General features: G+C 39.1%; 2 protein-coding genes across 3 annotated transcripts in view; both read right to left on the bottom strand.

Moving 5' to 3' along the window:
* Positions 1–3,967: 3,967 nt before the first annotated feature.
* Positions 3,968–10,366, bottom strand: cdca7a (cell division cycle associated 7a). Its single transcript, XM_038306659.1, has 10 exons — positions 10,210–10,366; positions 9,481–9,621; positions 9,270–9,392; positions 8,979–9,179; positions 8,590–8,670; positions 8,350–8,514; positions 6,595–6,723; positions 6,362–6,511; positions 6,146–6,282; positions 3,968–4,951 (listed from the first exon to the last, which is right to left on the bottom strand). Exons 1-10 carry the CDS (start codon positions 10,228–10,230, stop codon positions 4,918–4,920), a joined length of 1,182 nt encoding a protein of 393 aa, XP_038162587.1. The 5' UTR covers positions 10,231–10,366; the 3' UTR covers positions 3,968–4,917.
* Positions 10,367–14,929: 4,563 nt separating this feature from the next.
* zak (sterile alpha motif and leucine zipper containing kinase AZK) overlaps positions 14,930–21,420 on the bottom strand; it is a 44,137-nt gene continuing 37,646 nt past the window's right edge. The window contains exons 14-20 of one of the 2 annotated variants that reach the window (XM_038306657.1): positions 21,196–21,335; positions 21,045–21,107; positions 19,267–19,356; positions 17,417–17,533; positions 15,977–16,051; positions 15,733–15,877; positions 14,930–15,643 (exon numbers count right to left, since the gene is read on the bottom strand). In XM_038306657.1, the coding sequence (XP_038162585.1) occupies positions 14,955–15,643; positions 15,733–15,877; positions 15,977–16,051; positions 17,417–17,533; positions 19,267–19,356; positions 21,045–21,107; positions 21,196–21,335 (1,319 nt within the window). In that variant the 3' untranslated portion in view covers positions 14,930–14,954. The remainder of the gene's footprint in view (positions 15,644–15,732; positions 15,878–15,976; positions 16,052–17,416; positions 17,534–19,266; positions 19,357–21,044; positions 21,108–21,195; positions 21,336–21,420) is intronic. The other variant, XM_038306658.1, reaches the window with a different exon arrangement.

Here is a 21,420-nt window from a genome sequence, read left to right as displayed (position 1 = left end):
TGCTTGTGAACATCTGTAAGGTGGACAGGCTCAGCCAGCATCTCCATGTTGTTGCTCACCACACCGTGCTACTGAGGGCACTTCAACCCCCAGACCCTCCTCACAGGTACCCCACAGCCCGCCGCCGCACGCTACTCATTTACTGCTACGCTGGTTTTCATAATTAGCGCCGCAAGGCCTCATTAAATCTGCTCTAATGAATAAATATTGTATTTCATAGCCTGATTACCAGATCAGCTCAAGGCTTGAGCGTTGTAAACAATTACTTCCCTAAATATTCATCACCCCAAAGTGGATGATCATTGATATCTAATACAGGACCAGTATTCTCAAGTGCATCTTTATTATACTAATAATAGTTTTAGAAATCCTTCTTTTGGAAGGAAGAGCATAAGAAAAAGAGCTGATGTTATAATTGAATGTATGTATAGATATTGTCTAAAAAGAATGAGTAATTATAAACTCATCTGATTGATAATGAATAAATTATCTAATGCTAATTAAAAATGAGATATAACTACTAGTTTATGAAATGATTGTTAGTATTAAGTACATTCCTGCTTTAAAAACATTCAAAACTAGAGGTAATAGTTTAACTTTTCCTGAAAAGCAGAATGCAAATGAAAAATCAGCATTTCCCGTATTTCTTGCAGAGTAAATGGTTGGATGTTATTAAAAAATAAACTCTATACTCTGATATGAAGACTGAAAGAGCAGGTCAGCAGTACTCCTGCATCTCCGCTGATCAATCACTGTATATAACTTTATATTGGTTCATTAACCCTTTCTAATCCTGCTCTGCAGCATATCCTACTAATGATTTTTAAACTATCTCAATATTTCAAAAAGGGGGGTTCTCATGTTCTGAACAGTTGCAGGTAAAATAAGTTTATTTATTTATTCATTTATTTACTAGGCCAGTTTAGTCATTTAAAGGTTACAAAAAGTAGATGCATTTTTGTGAAGATGCTAAAAAAGAACTTTCCAAGATGTCAGACAAATTAAATGAATCAGAAACAAAGAATATGAAGAATAGTTAAGATGCTGTGCAAAACAATTCAGAAATAATAACAAAAACATTAAAAAAAAGAAGAGAAATGCTAATATCACATGTCACAACGGGTTTCCACAGGACTTTCAGAAAGAGATTCAGATTGTGTTAAAAGGTAACACAGGTAAACATGCTTGACCCATAGATTTAGGTTTGCATTCACAATCATGTTTGCTTATGTGAACTTGGCTACAATAGAATGAGTTGTGCAGCTGTGCGGATGATTTATCTCATCTTATTCTCAGTGTTCTGCATGACTAGTGTCATGCAACTTTAGTCCAACTGCTGTCTTCATTTCTGCTCAACAACAACAGCATTTGTACCAGAAAGCCTGTGGGCTCTGATGATAATAATAGCAATAATATACAGATAGGCGACAATGTGGGCTGTAAACAAAATGCTGAAAGGCTGAAAGTCACTAAGCAGTAAAAGCACAACAAGAACCAATATTCTGATCAGACAAATTCAGCTGATATTTATATAGAGAAGAATTGATTATTTAATTGTTTCAAAGTCAAACCTTGTAAGAGCAGAATCCCAACAAGCAGGTTGTTCTTGGCCAATGTTACCATCCATTTCCAAAACCAAATTAGTCCTCAGAGTTGGAGCAATTCATTAGACAAGATGCTGCAGGTCATTTAAAATAACACACCGATAAATGCAAGTCAGTCAACAGTTAATCTAAGATCAATTTCTCTGAGTTTTTTGAGGAAGCTGGATCACCAGAAATACCCAACCAACCTCAAAGAACACTAAACAATGATGTATTTGGCATGTTTGCCTCAACTTCCTGGGCTTTCAAATCCATCTAAGCCTATGAAATGTTGTACAGCGGTGATATAAAAATCTAAATAGCTAAGTGTCATCATATATATGTCACAGGTAGTCATGTTTGTTTAAAAAAATATTGTCATCCTGCTATACTTTATTTGCAGCAAATGTGTTTGTTATTGAGCTACCAGTTACCTTAAAGTTGCTGTTGAAGCTTAAATTCAAAGAGAGAAGTCAGAACTGAATCAAATAGTTTATATTGAATCAAACTGAAGGGTTCATACCATTTTCTGATAGTAAGGGGAGGAAAAGTTACCTCTTTTTTCTTTTTTTATAATGTTAAAAAAAGAAAGAAAAAATAAGAATGCCCCAAACAAAACAAATACAGTAATTTCACCATCCGGAGCCTCTCGGCACATGGACCTTCATATATTCAAATATGGCTGCTTTTATATTGCAGATTTAGCTGAACTGCCACCAAATTAGGTATGAAGGTAACTGAACTCAAGGTAGTCACAAAATGTAAATAAAGGTTTTTATATTGAACACAAGTCTTGGTCACTTCTTTAAATGTATAACCGTATTTTACAAATACAAATAATCATTCAGCCATTGGTCTGATGTGGAAATGGAGAGTGGTAAAACTGTTTTTAATAATTCTATTGTAATAACCTTTAATTTGCCTCCTGAATCTATAAGCTTACAAGAGCTGATAGTCAACTCTGCTTGATTGCCAACTGTTCTGGTGGCAAAAAAATAAAAAAAATAAAAATGCCCAAATCATTACTCCACCACTACCATGCTTTAGTTTCCCACTTTAGGATGTGACTGTTTCACATTGATAAATAAAGCTTTCCATCTGTTGTGCATTTATATGCTTGAAGTTAAATTTTAGATAATTCCAGCTCCTTGCAGGCTAGATTATAAAAAACTGTTTTCTCACCCCTCGTGGGGTGGTATGTGTCATCCTCAAGCTCGGGTCCTCTACCAGAGGCCTGGGAGTTTGAGGGTTCTGCGCAGTATCTTAGCTGTTCCTAGGACTGCGCTCTTCTGGACAGAGACCTCTGATGTTTTACCTGGAATCTGCTGTAGCCACTCTCCCATTTTGGGGGTCACAGCCCCCAGTGCTCCAATTACCACTGACACCACTGCTGCTCTTACTTTCCACATCTTTTCTAGCTCCTCCTTCAGCCCTTGGTATTTCTCAAGCTTCTCGTGTTCTTTCTTCTTGATGTTGCTGTCGCTTGGGATTGCCACATCTATCACTACTGTCTTCTTCTGCTGTTTGTCGATCAACACAATGTCTGGTTGGTTAGCCATCACCTGTTTGTCAGTCTGGATCTTGAAGTCCCATAGGAGCTTAGCTCGGTCATTCTCAACTACCTCAGGAGGTGTCTTCCATTTTGACCTTGGGACTTCCAGCCCATACTCATGGCAGATGTTCCTGTACACTATGACAGCTACCTGGTTGTGGCGTTCCATGTATGTACTTCCTGCCTAAATTTTACACCCCGCTGTTATGTGCTGTATTGTGTCAGAGGCATCTTTGCACAGTCTGCATCGGGGGTCCTGCCTGGTGTGGTAGACCCCGGCCTCTATTGATCTTGTACTGAGTGCCTGTTCTTGTGCTGCCATGATTAGTGCCTCTGTGCTGTCCTTCAGTCCAGCCTTTTCCAGCCACTGGTAGGATGTTTTGATATTAGCCACTTCTTCTAGATAGAAGAAGTGGCTAGATTATATATATATATATATATGCAAGATTTCGAAGAAATTGTACATTTTTCTCCAGGACCTCTTATCTATATTAACAAAGGTCCTAACTTTCTAACCAATTGGGACTCATCTGGTTTGAAAAAATACCCTACAGGGATTTCTGCTGCTGCCTTAATGCAGCACCATGCTGATGTGCATGGTTATTATCTGACCCATTCAAGCATGTGCAAACAGTAAGGGTGTGCTGCTGATGGTGTTTGTAGGACATCAGCTTTTCTCTGATTATTCTGAAGAAGTTAAGGTTTTAGGAAAAGAACAAGCTGTACCTCCATAGCTACAAAAAAAACCTCCTTGTTGCATTTCCTTCCTTTGGATTGTCTGTTTCAATAGCAGTAATTACAGCTGCCACTGTTAAAGAGACGACCACTGACATGATTTGCACCAATTAATGCTTTATTGAACAGGTCCATAAAACACAACAAGCACATTTCCTTTGTGCTTTGGACATTGAACAAACAGTATAAAAACCTCCACCTGTAATTGTCACCCAAAAAAAAAAAAGAACAAAACTGATCACATTTTGCAAAAGCATCTTAGGATTAAACCTCTTTAACCACAGGTTCAGTCTAGGGATGAAGAATAGCAGAAGGGTTGATTTTCATGAGCGCTGTGAGCAGAAAACGCAGCCTATAACTCTGCCACCACTTCAGAAGCACCTCCAGCCATTTCTGCTCAACAACTGAATGGCAGAAAATGAGCTGCGGAGGCTGGTGCAGAGTGAGAACGTGCTTTAACAGGACAAAGTGATTTACAGGTATGAGATTCCCATTAGAGTGTGCTAATTGTTTCCACACCATTAGTGACAGTTATCTAATGAAGGATATTTAACCAGGCGCTGCAGTTTATCACATCTCCTCACGGTTTAGAGGAGGAAGGCAGTGGACCTCGCCCTATATGCCCTTTTTCCAACCTACAGCCGGAGGACCAGGGGACGATTTTTTACACTATAACAGGTTCTCATTCCAGCAAGCAAAAATAAAAGCCACTTGTAAAAACACAAGCATTAAAGCCGAAGCCAGGAAAAAGGAAGATTCGGTTTAACAATGTTTCAAGAGAATACATTTAAAACAATGTACAGCAGAAGGGGATCGGTCTAAAGCCATCAAAACAACATTTGCACCCTTGGATGATTAATTCGATTACAGAATTAATTTATCTAGATATCAATCTATGGCTTAAAATCTGTAGCTTTTAGAATTGGATAACCACTTCAATTAATGTATATCCAGTTCCCATGCTGCAAATACTGAGCTATGTTGTAGAAACTGGTCAGGAACCATGTCAGTCATCAACAATATCTGCAGAAGATTTGTCTCCACTTTTCACTTGCTTTCTTCCTCCATCTCCTTTTTCAAGCTGCAAAGAATAGAAGTACATGTTACCAACACTTCACGTATATCAAAATATCCCAAAGATTAACCTTAAAGTCAAGCTGGATGATTTTTCTGACCAGCCGTTGAAATTGCAATATTTTCCAGTTAGTATAAGCAACTAATGAATGTATAACACTCTTTGGTTTAGACGTCATAGGAGGAAAAGATCCTTTTTTGTTTGTTTTAAGATCTAAGAGGTTTGTGGAAAAAATGTGAAATTTTCCAAGGCTATTCAAAGGGAAAAATACTACTACTCCATGCTTGCTGGTTATTCAGGCTGCATTAGAGCGAGAGAGAGCAAGACTTTCAGCAAATAAGAGCGAGCCTGTACCCGATTACAGCAAAAGTGAGCTGCTATTTATCCATTTAAGCCATCAAATCCAACCTGACATTTAGAGATTAAAAAACAATATATGCAAAAAACAGAAGAAACCCTTTAAGCCTTTTGCGGCTCAGTTCATGACATGATTGATCAGCTGTTTCCACTGTTAGTCCCAGATGCTCCTATTATGCCCATAAACATGGCCGGCAAGTTGTTCTTGTGTCAAGAACAACTAGCCAGACAGCAACACTTTGATTAATACTTCCCTCTAATACGGATCTGTGGTCCATGCAAAGTTGCAGCCTCTACATCCTGTTTATTACAGCCATGCATGGCAACGTAAAGTGGAAAATGAGGTATGACGACATTGAGCTTTGCACCGCTTGGTTAATTTGCTTCAAACCAAGTAGATACACCGCTAATACCATTTCCTTTTTTCAAATTAAAAGCCATTACCAACTAGTTTTATATACTAGCACTCATGGCAGGAAGAGCAGAAATGTATTGTACATGATCACTACCGTGTTATATTGTCGTTTCTGGTTAGAAATCCAAAGAGTCAAAAATAGAAATCAGCAGCTGTAATGCTTACAAAAAATAAATAGAAAGCAAGTGGAAAATAAATAATGAATATACAGTATTTACAGTGGACATATACAGTGCTTAGTATGTGGATGCACTGTATATATATATATATATCCTTTTTCTTCCTTTGGCACATTTTTCTTTGACTATTTGAGCTGATGGTACGAGTAAATTTCTCCACTGTGAGATGAATAAAGTCTATTAATCAATACCAGATTCTGTGATCACCAAGAAAATAAAATTCAATTAAAAGGTCAAGGGAACTCTCACCTTTTCAAGTAAGCGTGCACATTATCAAAGCCATGGTATTTAGCCAGGTAGACCAGAACCCCCGTAGCACAGCGGCCCTCTCTGGCCCGACAGAAGCTGCAGTTACAGATCCCTCTGCAAGGCGGACATTGCCACTCCTGCAACAGACACAGGTGTTATTAACCATTAACACGCATCCCTAAACGTAATCTAACTGCTAAATAACGTAGTACTTACTGGATCCAGCAGAGCATCCCGGACCTCCTCGCCGTACCGGTTACGGAGGCACGGGCCACAGAACTGCCCCCTCACCCCAACACACTCTGGATTACGGCAGTTGGTTTTTGTGTCGGTCGTCTTCTGTCGGCACTGGTGGCAGGTAGAACCCTGAAAGAAAACAGAATAAAATGATATCAGTCACTCAGCTCCATCAACGCTTATCCAATGATGTCCAATGATATAGGACTCACAGTGGAGCTGTTGTAGACCTTCTCTCGGACATTGTAGCAGATTTTCTGTAGCTCCAGCTCGCTAATTTCCTCCACCGGTCGAACCACATGAGGGATGGCTTTAGACCTGTTATAGGATCGGCTACGGGGCTGTAAGGAAACCAGTGTTGTTACCACACTATCAATGCTAAGAAGGTGGGGTGATTTTTGGCTGCTAATGATTAAACTTACAGCTAGGGCTGCAACAACGAATCGATAAAATCGATAAAAATCGACTTTTAAAAGCGTTGGCAACGAATTTAATCATCGATTAGTTGTGTCGCGCGATTAATGCGTCATCCGCCGCCGCCGTCATCCCGGGGAAGAAAAAAAAATATGGCGGAGCGAGTCAGCGCCGCAGTTGCAGTGTTGCCAACTCAGCGACTTTTCAGACCCCTCCAGCGACTATTTTTTTAAAAAGCTACTAGCGACAAATCTGGCGACTTTTTACGATGTCACTGGCGGCTTTTGGAGACTCTTACGTGAAAGCATGTATCGTTCCTACTCTTGTCCTCCAGCGGCAGCTGCTGCCGTGGGCCGCCTCCCCCATCCCAACGCCTTTCTCCCTCTCCCACAAGAATCCCTCTCAGCGCTGCAGTCCGAGCCGCAGGATTTTAGTGAGGAGTTTACCCTCAGCGTCCAGACTGCAAATGAAGCGCGCATGCCCCGGGATTGACGGCGCAAATTGATCACAATAATTAAAATAGCCTGCGCTTTGTAAAGTGAAAAAAGTCGTAACATGCAACTTTTGTAAAAACAAATAAACATGGCACGGAAGCACCACTGTTATGACGCAGCACCTGAAAAGAAAACATGTTGGAGCCTTCAATGGCAGTGAAGAGAGCTGATCAGCAGGATGAGTAACCATGTTTGTTTCATTTTAAAGTGGGGAAACGTAAGTTAGTTTCTCAGGTAGCTCATCTGATGCTTTCCTTACCGTGTTAGTAGGTTACAGACAGTGATAAGGTTGGCTTCTTATTTTACTTTTAATTTCATTTGAATTAGCTTAAGCAGCGTTTATATTTTCTTTATAAATAAATTAATTTGCAAATTATGAGGGCAAGGCTTTTAAAGTTTAAATCTTCTGGCAAAGATAAAGTAAAGAAGATCCTGCAATTTATGGAAGTAAAGCAGAATAAAATCCAGCAAGATCAGTAATATGTCAATTCATTATTTGCCACATTTCCATGTAAATATCTGTCTTTGGTGGATGTGTTTTTTTACCACCCCTAGTTCTCTCATTTTTATTCCAAATACAATTTATAATTTGAATCACAGGGCTATTTTTATCTCTATGGTTCAGTATTTTCTCAAGTAGCAACTTTAACTGCTATACTTTCCTGTCTTAAAAAGCAGAACTCTTCTAGTCTAAAAAAACCCCATTTGTTGAAATGGGGGGGCCTATTGTTTGAACCCCTTAGGGGCTTTAAAAAACAAAAATGCCTGTCTCTTTTTGCGCTTTATGAAACAAAGTACCCTATATTTTGTGGATGTACAGCTACATTTCTCATGTAAGTTTGCGTAGTTTTAAAACAAACATTTATTTTTCATATTGCACCAGTACAGTTAATGAGAAACCTGTACTTGTGTGCTTGTTTGTTCTGTCTAAAATGTTTATTTTGGAATAAAGAGGTTAATATAAAAAAAATATTTTGTGTCCGATTCATCGATTAATCGAAAAAATAATCGGCCGATTCATCGATTTTCAAAATAATCGTTAGTTGCAGCCCTACTTACAGCTTCATCATACTCTTCGTAGTAGGGGCTTTTGCGAACCAGGCTGAACTTATCGTTGGAATCTTCCTCAGGAGGCGGGCTGGGAGGTCCCTCCAACTTGGAGCGAGACCGTGTGGAGATCCGCCGACTGGGGGTTCTCAACTGATGCCACGTCATCCGTCTTGGCTGAGAGAAAAAGACATTAATATATACAAAACTGTACTTTTTTTAAATAGTATATTCATTGTAAGTATATCTTACCGTAGCTGAAGCCGACTTTGCCATGCGTTTCCCTGGAAGGAGTCCAGGTACTTTGTTCAGCTCTGCTAAGAGCTTTGCAAGCTGAAAATAAATCAATAGACATGATGAAAGGGCAACAGGGTCACAGAGATGTACAAAGTAATCTAGAGGTGATTAGGTGAGGCAATTAAAAATTTAATTTTAAATAGAGTAAAGCAAGTTTCCTTCAGTTTCAGCCTTTGTACAGAAGATAATTAAGATTTAATGTTTTCTCTCCATCATTAAGTTATAGTTCTGAATGAAAACTAAAATGGCAGGTCAGCTTTCAAAAACTGGTGATCAAAAGTGACCCGCTAACGTTTAGTGCATATCTAGCTCAAGTATTTTGACCAAAAAGAGACGGATCGTACCATTTCTTTATTTTCCTTAATATTCAAGGCCCTCTTCGTCATGAAGTTCTCCTCTTCCTCGTCCTCAGAGTCCTGCACTTTAGGCTGAGGCAGAGGTTCGGATGCAGGTCTCTTCCTGTCCATCTTCTTCGTTGGGAACGTCATTGCAACTTTTAGGACATTTGACCTGCGGCCATGTTTTGGAGCCTCACAGTCTACTTTCTAGGAAGAAAAAAAAAGAAAAAATATATATATATCAAACAGAAACCTACAATATTTGTAAAGCAGTGTTAAACTCTCTGCATTATTTACCATTGCTTTGATCTGCCTGCTGATGACTTTCTCCTCAAACCCGCTGCACGTGTCCTCCTCTGACGTGGCTTCAAACCCCTTTGGTTTCTCAGTAGTCCTCCTTGTATGATTCAGGCTCCTCCTCTAAAGTCAGAGAAATTTATAAGCTGCAACGATCACAGCTACTTGGCAAGACTGCAACCAGATCCTGAACTTTGCATTTAATCATTACCGTATTCACAAAGCCTCCATCAGAGCCGAAGCTGTCGCAGCTGTCATCGGAAGAGGAGGATGAGGTCTCCATGGGGACCAGGGGGACACTACGGAAGCTCCTCAGGCTCATCTTAGTTGTTGAAGACTGGGCCACCAGTTTCTATGTGAAAAACATAAAACCATATGATCAGATTGGGATTCATAGTACACCGAGTAACCCTTTCATTAGGATTAAACACTTTAATATAAAAAACTAAATAAATGCAAGCACTATTAAACCAAGATATATATATATATATATCTATATATATATATATCCAGTTCAGAACTCATAATATCAACCAAGTACCTTATAGTTTTTAAACTTTAACACATCAAAGTTGAAAGAACAATTTAATATTTACGATTTCAAAGGGTTTAGGGATTAATATCACATTTGCACAACTATACAGTCCAAAGTCTGCTGAACAATGTCCCATCTGTAGTTTGAAGGACACACCCCTGAGCACAAAGTTCAATTTATTAAAAAAAATAAAACTAAATATATATTGAAAACTTCGTTCTTTGTTAAAAGCCATGCAAAAAGTTAAAGTACACATTAGAAGATACATGTTTAAAGATTTTTTAAATACCTAACGATAATTGAAAATAGCTCAATAGTTATATTTCTATTCAATATAAATTATTCTTAAAGGACTTAAAAGTGATGAAGTAACTGTAATTAAAGGCGGCTGGTTGCTAATCTTACCTGGGAGCGGGTGAACGGCATGTTTGTCCTGTAGAAGTGGTCTAAATCGCCCGATAAAGCAGCTCACCGTGCAGCAGCAGCTCAGCAGCGAACAAAGCAGGACTTGCAGCTGCAAGCAGCCACACACCGTTCATTTCCCGCGCCACCGTAAGGTCCTGGAAGCTGCATAGTAATATTCAGCAAGTTGTATCAGCCTAAAATAATAAATATACTATTATGGACGTTTAAATGAACACTTCGTTATAGTTTTACTGTTTACTTTTGCGCAATGTGTATTTAAGTTCTGATATGTTTTTGATCAACGCATTAACCGCGGGTTTTGTTATGGAACTTCCGCGTTCCTGCTAGTGGCGCGAACATATCGCTGCTTAATTAGCATACAAGGCGCGTAAAAACGTTGTGACCCCATCCAAGTTACCGGGTTTCATGGTAAAAAAAAAAAAAAAAAAAAAAGGTTTATGAGGGGTGACTGTTAAATGTAGACATTTTTCTGTGTTGATGAACGCTATGTAGGAAACATGCGGTTCTTACATAAGAGAATATTCTGGTTAAAAAAAAAAAAAGCTGAGGTGTTTTTCAAGCTGTTCAAGGACTTTCTGACTTTTGTAAAGTAAAACTAACACAACAGAACTGTGATATTTCACTTTAAACATCAAACTGAGAGCAATATATCAACATATATGGTATCAGTATGTTTTCTGATAACCAGGAATGGGTCATGATTCAAACACTTCCAGTGTTTTTAAGCAATCAATAAGTGCAGTGAAGGATTTTGTTTGTTGTTCAAAGAGAATAAAGTGTGAAACAGTACAATGGCTTTTAAAGTACTCATACTTAAGCTACTTATTACTTTAATATGGTCGAAATTAATTAGCCATTTTGTCTTTCATGTTCTTTTCTACTCTGATTTAAACTTTTGAAATTGAATTTGTTTGATGATTTAATGTTTTTTTCATGAGGCATCTGTTCTGTATGTGGCCATCCTCTCCTGTTTTGTTTTGTATGTGGAATGTCTTGTAAGCCCGTATCAGCTGGGCACCATGGTGCATGGCATTAAAAAAAGCAAATCACAAATCTTAGCATATGAGGGGAAAAAACCCCAGAAAAACAAGTGCTTTTGTTAAACAAGAAGCCTTACTTTGATATGAAATGTCATTGTGCATGGCTGATCAGTGGTGCAGTGGGTAGCACTGGTGCCTTGCATCAAGAAGGTTTTTGGTTTGCTCTCCCTGAGCATGCACAGGTTTTCTCCGGGTACTCTGGCTTCCTCTCACAGTCCCAAAACATGTCTGTTAGGAAAAGAACCTGTGATGGACTGTGGACCTGTTCAGGGTGTACCCCGCCTCTCACCCATGACAGCTGGAGATAGGCACCAGCCCCCTCATTACTCCACCTGCGATTAAGTATGTCAGAATATGGATGGATGTCGATGTGCATTTTTCTGGTGTTTAATTGGGGAGTGGCAGTCTAGTGATTAGGGAATAGAGTTTGTAATCCTGAGATTCTGAGTTTGACCCTTAATCCCAAACTGCTCTGGGAGACTGCCATTGTGGGGCTGCCATCGCCCACTGCCCACTAAATTTCTCCAACATGAGATCAATAAACTTCAATTATTATTATTATAGTTATACATGCCTGTTCTTTATTTATTTAAGATACCTACAGTATGGTGGATTGAGTAACAAGAAACTATACTCAAGTAGGCACAGTAATACTTCCAGTGAAAGTAGAAGCTAATATTTAAACTGTGCTGCAGTAAAACTACTCATTTAAGTAGTTTTTTTTGTTTTGGAAATTGTTACTCAAGTATATGTAACTAAGTAAATTTAACTAGTTACTATTCACCTCTTTTAATTGATCATTTATTTTTAACAATGGACCATACTAGCCTGCCTTGCAAAAGTAGGGGGTGGGGGTGTTACAAGCCTGAGATTTTAATCCAGGTCCTACTTGCTGCAAGGCAACAGTGCTGCCAACTTTTCCACTATGCAACATATAAACCTTTAAAAAACTGATATACAAACAAAAAATGTGAACCGTGCAATAAGGTAATTACAAAAATCTCACAATTAACATGACTGTTTAGAACTCACCATTTTAGCTCAATAAAAAAATCATTAGACTTTTACACACCAAGTAGCTAGAGCATGCTAGTACATATAACCATTCATTACCCTGCAATTTATCTAGTATTACATCAGGATATTATGATATTGCTGTTATTTTCTTCACATTAGGGCAGGGTTTATGGTGTTGCAGCTGTTAGCACTTTTGCCTCTCAAGGATAGGTCCTGGGATTTAAATCCCAGCAGGAACCCCTGGCTTCCTCCACCATGCATGTTAGGTTAATTGGCCCTGATAAACTGCCCCTTAGGTTGAATGGAGGTACCCCCAGCTCTTGACATCCTGATGAGCACAATCCCACAGGCAGATTTAACAGATAAAAAAAAAACACAAAAAAAAAAAAAAAAAAAAAACAGATGGATCATTCACTTCAGGTGAAATAGTCATTCAAATTATGGATTATGTTTTTAACTAAATGTTGTAAAAAGCAGCTGGATGTTGGTTCAAAACCCAATATCCAACCACTTGTGTTAGCTCAACCTACAGGGTTAGCCAAATCCCCCTCCTTGGGTTGTTTATAATATAGAAGGCTTAATAGGAAACTGGATTATGGGAAAACAAAAGCTCACATTTTACTGAAATGAGTAGGGTTCTACTGGAACCAAGATCTGGTACCAGGGGCCTGTTTCAGAAAGGAGGTTAAGTGAAAACTCTGAGTTTGTTAACCCTGAAATGAGGGAAATTCTGGGTTTTCTGTTTCAGAAAGGGAGGTAAGTTAAACCTGAGAAAGCAGAGTAAGTCAAGCCCGTTTCTGAAAGAGAGGTAACTTATACTCAGAGTCAGTTACCATGGCAATTTACTCTGTGAACCTAACCTGGTCGGGAGCAGGTTTTCTTCAGAAAATCCAGAGTTTATTTTGGTCTCCTCCCCTTTTTTAAAGAGGAAGTGGTGTTTAAACACCTCATTGATTCTTTGGGGACATACAGTATTCATTGCACACATTTCAGTCACGTAGAGCGCATCAAAGGGAATGAAATGGCATGTCCTTTTATGGATGATCCTGTTTGTAAAGCCACATAGCTACTCTACTCCCATGATGTGCTCAAGGCTTACCTGCATGAAGTATGTTTTTATATTTCATTTTCAGCTGCTGCCATGTTCTTTTGATGCCTGCAGGATTGCACCTATCCATGAAAACTAAATTAGGTTTAATAAAATACTGTTCTTCCAGTTTCACCTCTGATATTATAACAGTTGGGTAAGTTACTCTAAAATAGTTCTTAATTACTAACTACAAATTTTATCTTCAACAAGTCTAATTAGATTAATGTAATAATTACTGTCTCTAGAAAGTATTGGTCTACTTACTAATTTGTTTTACTTACTTATTAATTACTTTCTAAATCCCAAATCAACCTCAACCACTTGAACAATACAAGGAGAGACAAGAAACTGCACTTCTAATGCTTTCAAATAAACAATATTCAATTGCATGAATTAATCTTAAATTGACCAAAGTGTGTAACTAGAGGGAGAAAGTTCAAATCAAAATATACCTTTTAAAAATTTGATATTAAATCCACTATTTTTTTATAGTCTTTAATTTAATTACAGTATTTATATGACTTAAGTAACTTAATTCATTACACCCAACACTGTATAAAAGTAATTAAAATGTAAACTTACGCATTGACTCGAGCAGCTATTTTCACCCAAGCTAACTCTCTCTCCTTCGCCGCTGCAGCCGTGTTGCTTTTTTTTTTTTAAATACATGTTCAAATTCTGCATATGCTTGCATAAGCACATCCAGTTCTGCTGGTGAGAAATATGCACACCTTTTTTTGTCTGACGCTGTTGCCATGGTGACTCGTAATATCTGTGCTCCATTGATAATGGCTTTTTATAGTTGTGGTGCACACGCTTAACTCAGAGTCAGTCAATTTAGAGTTGATTGAACTAACTCATTTCAGCTGTTCTGAAACCCAAAACTCAGAGTTTCCAATCTCAGGATAAGTCAACTCAGAGTTCAAGTTTTAACTCAGAGTTGGTTGAACTTCCTTATTGAAACAGGCCCCAGGTCTTGGGTCTGGTGTTGTTCAGTATGAATAGATGGGTTTCTAGGCCTGAGTACTTCTAATTTTATGATTTACTTGTTACATACATAAAATGAGTTTCAAAAATAAGAAAAACAGGAAAAGTTCAGATAAAAATGTAGAGGATGGTGACAATTGTGAGGAAGTATAGAGAAGGCAAGCTTTCAGAAATGGTCTGGGTCAATGGAAGCAAGCTGTGTAGAAAATTCATTCAAAAATCTCTGCCCAGAGCTGTGTTTATAAAATTAAATGTGTTTAAAAAACACAAGGACAAAAAACATGAGAAACTCCAAAACTTTTTTAAAAATTTTACTTTGGTGTTTTGTTTCCATTTGCATAAAACCAGTTATAAATACCTTTTTAAAACTAATCCATTAGTGAATAGCATCTTTAATTCAGCCCATAAACTAAAATTAATAAAAGACTTAATTATCTGTTTGGTGTAATAATAAATACATTCATAGCCCAAAGACATGTTTATCTAAAAAGGAAGATATAAAAGTAGTTGAAGCTTCACTGGTATGCCCCCAATCCTCAGTGTGATTCTCTTTAAACATCCTCTCATAGAAGAAGCTGCTGAGGTCCACATTATAATCTTCCTCCAGCACCACGTCCTCCCCGTCCTTCTCTCCTCCCCCGACCTCTGACTGGTTTAATATCTTGTCGGGTTGTTTTTTTGTGTCGCTCTACTTTAATCCACCCTCCATCACTGGCTTTGCCCACCTCTTTTTCTTCACTGGGGTTTCCTGTCACAGACCATATACCTGGTATCAGCGGCGGGCGACTCTGTGGCGTGATGCTGTAACTGTTTGATCGAGGCCTCCCTGGCTGCCGTGAACCTTTTCCACTCTTACTGCTTCCTCTGTTGTTTGTCCACCCTTGCCACCTCCCCTGCCCGCCTCCCACTGCTAGCGTCTTGCTGTTCCTCCGTTGTTCGTGCATGCCTCCAGCACTGCGAGGGCGCTCCCGCTCTGATGTGCTCTCTGAGGTAGTGCTGGAAGGACTGCTACCCTTTGACCCGAGGTTGAGCGGCAACAGTTTGGCTGACAGACTGGCGGTCGGTGAGGAGCAGCGAGAGTCGCTCCAGGGAGAGGGGCGGAGGTTGTTTGGAGATCTGCGCACGGCGGCGGCGTATGAAAATGCCTGGCTTTCATGGGCAGAGAGGAACTGAGGAAGAGTTTGGGCATCAGAGCTGTTCAGACGAGTCGTCCTCTGCTGTGACTTCTGGGTCATCATGTGCTTGTGCCTCACATCATTCATCCATGCAGGATCGAAATCTTAAATAGATCATACACCAAGTACTTTAAGTAGTGTTTAATTGGTTAAAACAACATTTTACCCTTTAAAGAATTGAAGACACACTTACTACAGTTGATTTTGTCTCTGGGGTCCACAGTAACTGGAGCTGTTTCTATGACCAGCTCTACGTTTTTAATCTCATCCTGTCCGCCGCTGTGGGTCCACACTAACAGACTGCTGTGTCTAATCGACTTTGGTGACTTCACATCATTCTGATGGATCACAATTAAAACAAAAACCAGTTTAACATTTTTACTTCCACAAAGAATTAGGGGTTAGATTTTGTTTTCTTAAAGCATTCAAAGACTTGCCTCAAAATTGACTGTATATTCTATTTTCTGGTTCTGTTCCAATCCAACAATCCATTTATCCATCAAAAAAGGTGGCTGCAAGAGAAATATCATATGTCAAACATTTGATTGTTACGGAGACAATATCTCCATTCAGGTTAATTTACAATGTCTTAAACTTTGACTTTTCAATTAAGGTAATATGTTTCTTGAGAGGTTTAAAGTAGGGTTAAAGGTATAGTGGAGGATGTTATTTTTCCGGGTACCTAATCAAAATAATTTGTCCTGCTAAGTGTCAATCATTCTGGTGATATGTTTACATAAGGCCCTCCTACGTGCTCGTCCCCATTTTCACTACCAGTGGTGAGTCTGACATAGTGGAAAACTTGCAAATCTTCTTTTGGAAAGTAAGCTTGTATGAGCGATGCAAACAACAACTTTTAAACAGAGCATGCACAAGGAGAAATGGGATTGTGCACGCTCTTGCATGCATTTAATAGGCGTTCCCTCTTGGGAGCAGGTACAGGGTTGAGCATGTGCATTTTGTTTTTTAATGGAGAGGGCGGGTCTTTTCAAAAATTTGCATAAATCCTCCACTATACCTTTTAGGACATTATAAACAGACACTGTTCAACCCACCATCTAACAATGAAAAATGAAATGGCACTACAGCAAACTAACAAGAAATGGTCGTCCACCTAAACCAAAAGGCAAGGCAATGAGAGAAATCATTATAGGGGCAGCAATGAGACCCATGTTAACTCTGAAGAAGCTTTAGAGATCAACAGCTCAGGCTGGTGAATCTATTGAAAAGACAATTATCAGCTGTCAAAGCTATAGGAAGTTCAATTAGCAGTTTACCACAAGCAATAAATGTTTGGAATATGAATTAGAGCTAAGACCACCAATCAGGCAGGATCATGATGTGGAAATGCTTTTCTTTTTGACTTAGTTTGCTTGGAAGATAATGATTTAAACAAAAGCAGCAGCTGAAGTGGAATATTTTATATTAAAGCACATCCATGAAGTCAACCCCTGTACCTGACTGAACATTTTTGGCTAATCGATAAGAAGTATAAGCCAAGATGTAAAACTTGTGAGCCCAAAAAAAATCCTACAAAAGAAATAACAAAGAAAGAAGGGACTGAGAAGAGCTGAAAACATCATAGGAAATCCAGAAATATGTCCAATATCATCGGAGTATAATTTAAAATAAAAGAATGATTTTCCTTTTGATACCCTAAATAAATGTACCAGCTTATGCAAAAAGAATCCATTATGGTAGTTTCAGAGTTAAGAGCTGCAAAGAAGGAATTGCCTAGATACCTCTAATATTAACACAGAAGATCATTATGAATTAGATGATCGAGAACCTGACATACATTTATTAGTAAATAGGAAAGGCAAGAAGAGAGCTGCACAACCAAAAAAAAAAAACTTCTTTTTTTTGTCCATCAACACCTTAGTCATCCGCAGGACTTCTACATCTGGTCTGTTGGGATTAAAGATGACATCTTTGATGTAGGTTACAGCAACCTCATCTCCATCAAGCTCCATGTACATTTTCCATTTGCAGTCCTGGAAAGAAAGGAGATAGCAGGGAGATAATGTACCTCTGCTTCACATGCATGACAAAGTTTCTAATTACACCATTATGTTGAGGAGGAAATTACTTCTTCTTCAGCATAAATCAACAGCACAACCTACAGGTAGTTAACTGCAGTGGCAGCTTATGGCCTATAAAGCCTCAAATATCTGGTGAGACTGAGAACTTTTGTGCATTCAAAAGAGGAGATTTAAAAAAAAATGTATACAACGCGTTAGAGAGTCTGATTTTCTTTGCCTCAATGCTGCATCATGTTAACATATAAAAAAACGTGGGTGCAAATGTTGATAAATATAACTAAAATCTGAGAAAAAGACGGTTTTAGAAAAACAAAACAGGAATAATTGTTTACAGAGAGATTGTTTTCTATTTCCAATGAACTAGTGCAGCCAGCACACATCATACTATCTGGCAGGAATCAGTGCACTTGCCATGTCCTCTCTTTCTGCAGAATGCTGACATCGCAGTAATGAATCCTCCTATCCTAAAGAACTGGCTGCGAAGCCACAGGTCCCCGCTTAGCCATGCTGGGTTCACGGCTCAGGCCATTTCATTGTGTCGAGATCACAGAGAGAGACATCAGAGGAGTGGCGCTAACACACTCGTCTGTGGAGCCTTCGACCTCTCCTTCATCGTCCCCAGGGGATGGAGACGGCTCAAAGCTGGAGCCTCGGCAAGCCTCTGGCTCAGAAACACACCAGTGGCCCCCGCGCTGGCCCCGGCGTCAGCCCTGGACGGTCGCACCAGGGGCTTCCCAGGTCCTCGCAGTCTAATCACTCCAGCAGAAACAATGTCTGGTAATGATGCCTAGGACCCAAGTGCGTCTAATGACAACTCATACATAATTCAGCACCTTTCACTTGGCTGCACGGTGATATCCTCATTAGTAGGGGACCCTCAGTGGCTGTCAGATGGTGGCCGCACAATCGCAGGCTCTCATTTTGTCTTTGAGAAGTGCAGCTGCTTCCATGACATCGCCAGCAAAGAGGGGCAAAAGGGAAAAAAAAAATGCAGCGCGGGTTTGTTTTATTTAGTGCAAAAAAACCTTCCAGTTTGTAAAAACAAGGCTGACACAGAACCTGACACCAGGCAGGGGAAAATAATTAGCTCTCATTTTCTCAGCCTCCTGTTTCCTTCTCCCTGCTGTGTTTTCTACCCACTAAACCACCACATGTCAGAAGAAATGGGAGGCAATTAGCAGGCTCGTTTCAGCCCCGCCGAACACACTGAAAGAGGACTATTTATGATGGGACAATGAACAGCTGAAAGATTAAATAACGTTTGCCTTTTAAAGGAAAATGACTTCTGGCTAAATGGGCTATTTTTGATTAAATTCAAACAGCAAGTGAAGAGCGCCCCTTTCTACACAGTTTCACACCCTAACAAAGGGGCTGTGAGCGAGTCGAGGTGGATGCGGTACAAGGCTGAGAGTGAAATGTTTATTTGTCTGGTTTAATACATGTCTAGTGATGCCCTCAATGGCCAGTTTAACAGACCGCCATCATGCATCTTCAGAACAAATAGCTCCACCAGCAAGCAGGCTGAGGAAAGTATCCATTATTATTACCCAAAAACATTCAAAGTCAGCTCAGCATCTGTGTTTGGTATTCATTAATTGTTGGCTTCACAGAGCCAATAAGGAGCTACATCAGACGCTCACAGCTGCTGAACACGTTCAAGTCAGTGTGTCTCTGTGCAAACTTACAGACTTTCCTTTTCCTGGTTTCCAGTGGTACCCAAACACCAGCTCCAGACTGACAATTTTACTTTGTTCCACTTCCTTTTCCAGCTCATCCTTACAGAAAAAAAAACATTAATATATTATGAAAACCCAAATATGATCAGAAAATAGAGAGATGCACCAAAACAGATCAGCCGGTGACTAAAAACAGGTGTTTAGCTTGAATAGCCAAGAGAATGGAGACTGGTCCCGAACTCAACACCACATAACCCTGGATAACAAGTGAGCACCACCAGGTTAGGGTAGAATAGCCATGTGTTGTGGAAGTTGTGACTGAGGAAAACAGACTCAAATCTAACTATTTCTAGTATTATTAAGTTGCTTAAAATGAAGTTGAGACAAAACAAAGATGTAAGAACCTTTTACTGAGGACTTTTTGCGACATGTTGTGATGGTCACATGGTCAGTAAGCCCACACAAAACCACTTTTCCATAAGTTTTAATACACAGTAGCATAAATGTATCGGTTTGTTTATTTTGACAATATTGGAAGACATTAGTACCAATTGTAGCGCGCACATTTGGTTAATTTTTGTCTATTTAATTTTGTGAAATGCTTAATATATTTTGTGCTTTCTTTTCTGGTGTTGAGGGAGTGCCGTCAACTGGGAGATTGTGGCTGACATAATCATTGACTGATTGGGTGGTACCATCTGGAGTTCCACTAGCGGGGAAGACCATGGACTCCACATTTTAAATATGTTGCATAATTTCTTCTTCTTGCTTTTGTGATTTGCTCATTTTGTTAATTTGGTTAATGATTATTATTTAAGTTTAATTCTTAAGCTAGTTTAGTTATTTTTGTCAAATTGGTGTAGATGTTCTCCCTACCTCTTCCTCAGTGTGTCAGCCTGGTCTGATCAGCCAGTATTTAAGTCCCCTTTGTTTGATGTGTGTCAGGTCAGTTTTGTTTGTTCAGTTAGTTTGAGGTTTGATATGTTTGAGATTGATATTTTTTGCCCTTAGTTAGTCTCTTCATTTGACCTCTTTTAAGAGCCCTGAAATCTTTGTTTGGATTATTGTTACTATGGGGAAATAAAACCCAGTTTTTCTTGACAATCACCACTGTGTCCTCATGCTTGGCTGGCTCGGTCCCTCACAATGTTGATAAATGTCTGGTTCAGTTGGGTTGCGTGAGAGCTTTTTTTTTATCCTCTTTTTTTAAGCTTTTAAAATCAGATTTTTTTTTTTAACATGCTGGGTTTGGAAATTTAGCCTTTTTGAAATTTTATTATTAAGCTTCTACATCGGCGAGGGAATCACTAAAGCTGAGGTCACATGATTTTGCACCTGATTCGACCTACAATTCTCATTTGGGTAAAGTCTGCACTAATTTGATCTACATGTTGACCACGGGAAGTGTAGGTTGGCATGAAAATCTCAATGTTAGGGATAAAGATGCACATCTGAAAAACTGTGAGACGTAAAAAAGTGGTTTCTCTTCCTGCTTTTTTATTTCCTTCTTTTATATTGTCGTTGCTTCTTAAAGTTTAACAAGCAGTTGCCAAGTTATATTGTGGATATAACCAACAACAACTGTTGTCAGTTTAACCTCAACTGTTGCTCTTGTAAAAGCTATTCGCAGTCAGTTATGCTTTAGTTGCTTTAACAGTTCATGTAGGCTGCAAATTGTTATCATTAAGAAAAGCCTTTAGTAAAACAGGAGATAGGTCACAAGCTCATGATCACTGCATCTCTAACTGAAAACAAACTTCTCTCAATGAAAAAGACAAACTCTGTACCTTTAGCAGTGGTGGGAAGTGGAGGAACCCAAGGTAATCATTGGTTAACTTCTCAATCTCTGCCTGTTAAGAGAAAAATCAGTAATTCAAATAAAAGTATTGTTTTAATTTATCCTTTAAACATGTGACCAGGTGGTAATGAACTTCCTGCCTTAAGGTGCATGACGTGGCCTTTGGACTTGACTCCCATGTCCCGCATGTCGCTCTCTGTTAGCAGCAGCAGCCTCTTCCCGGTGATGTGGTTTTCTTTAAGCAGGTTGGCGTAAAGCTGCATGTCACAAGTACCATCTCCTGACACCAATGAGCAAACAATCAATTAACAGCTGGAAGTCTTAAATAATAATCCTCAGAATAAGCAAATTAAGGAGAAGTGGCA

The sequence above is a fragment of the Cyprinodon tularosa genome, unplaced genomic scaffold (genome assembly GCF_016077235.1).
Source record: "Cyprinodon tularosa strain WSP-4 unplaced genomic scaffold, ASM1607723v1 ctg588, whole genome shotgun sequence".
Taxonomy (NCBI): domain Eukaryota; kingdom Metazoa; phylum Chordata; class Actinopteri; order Cyprinodontiformes; family Cyprinodontidae; genus Cyprinodon; species Cyprinodon tularosa.
The sequence above is the reverse complement of the archived record's forward strand: the minus strand, read 5'-3'. Positions and strand labels throughout refer to the sequence as shown.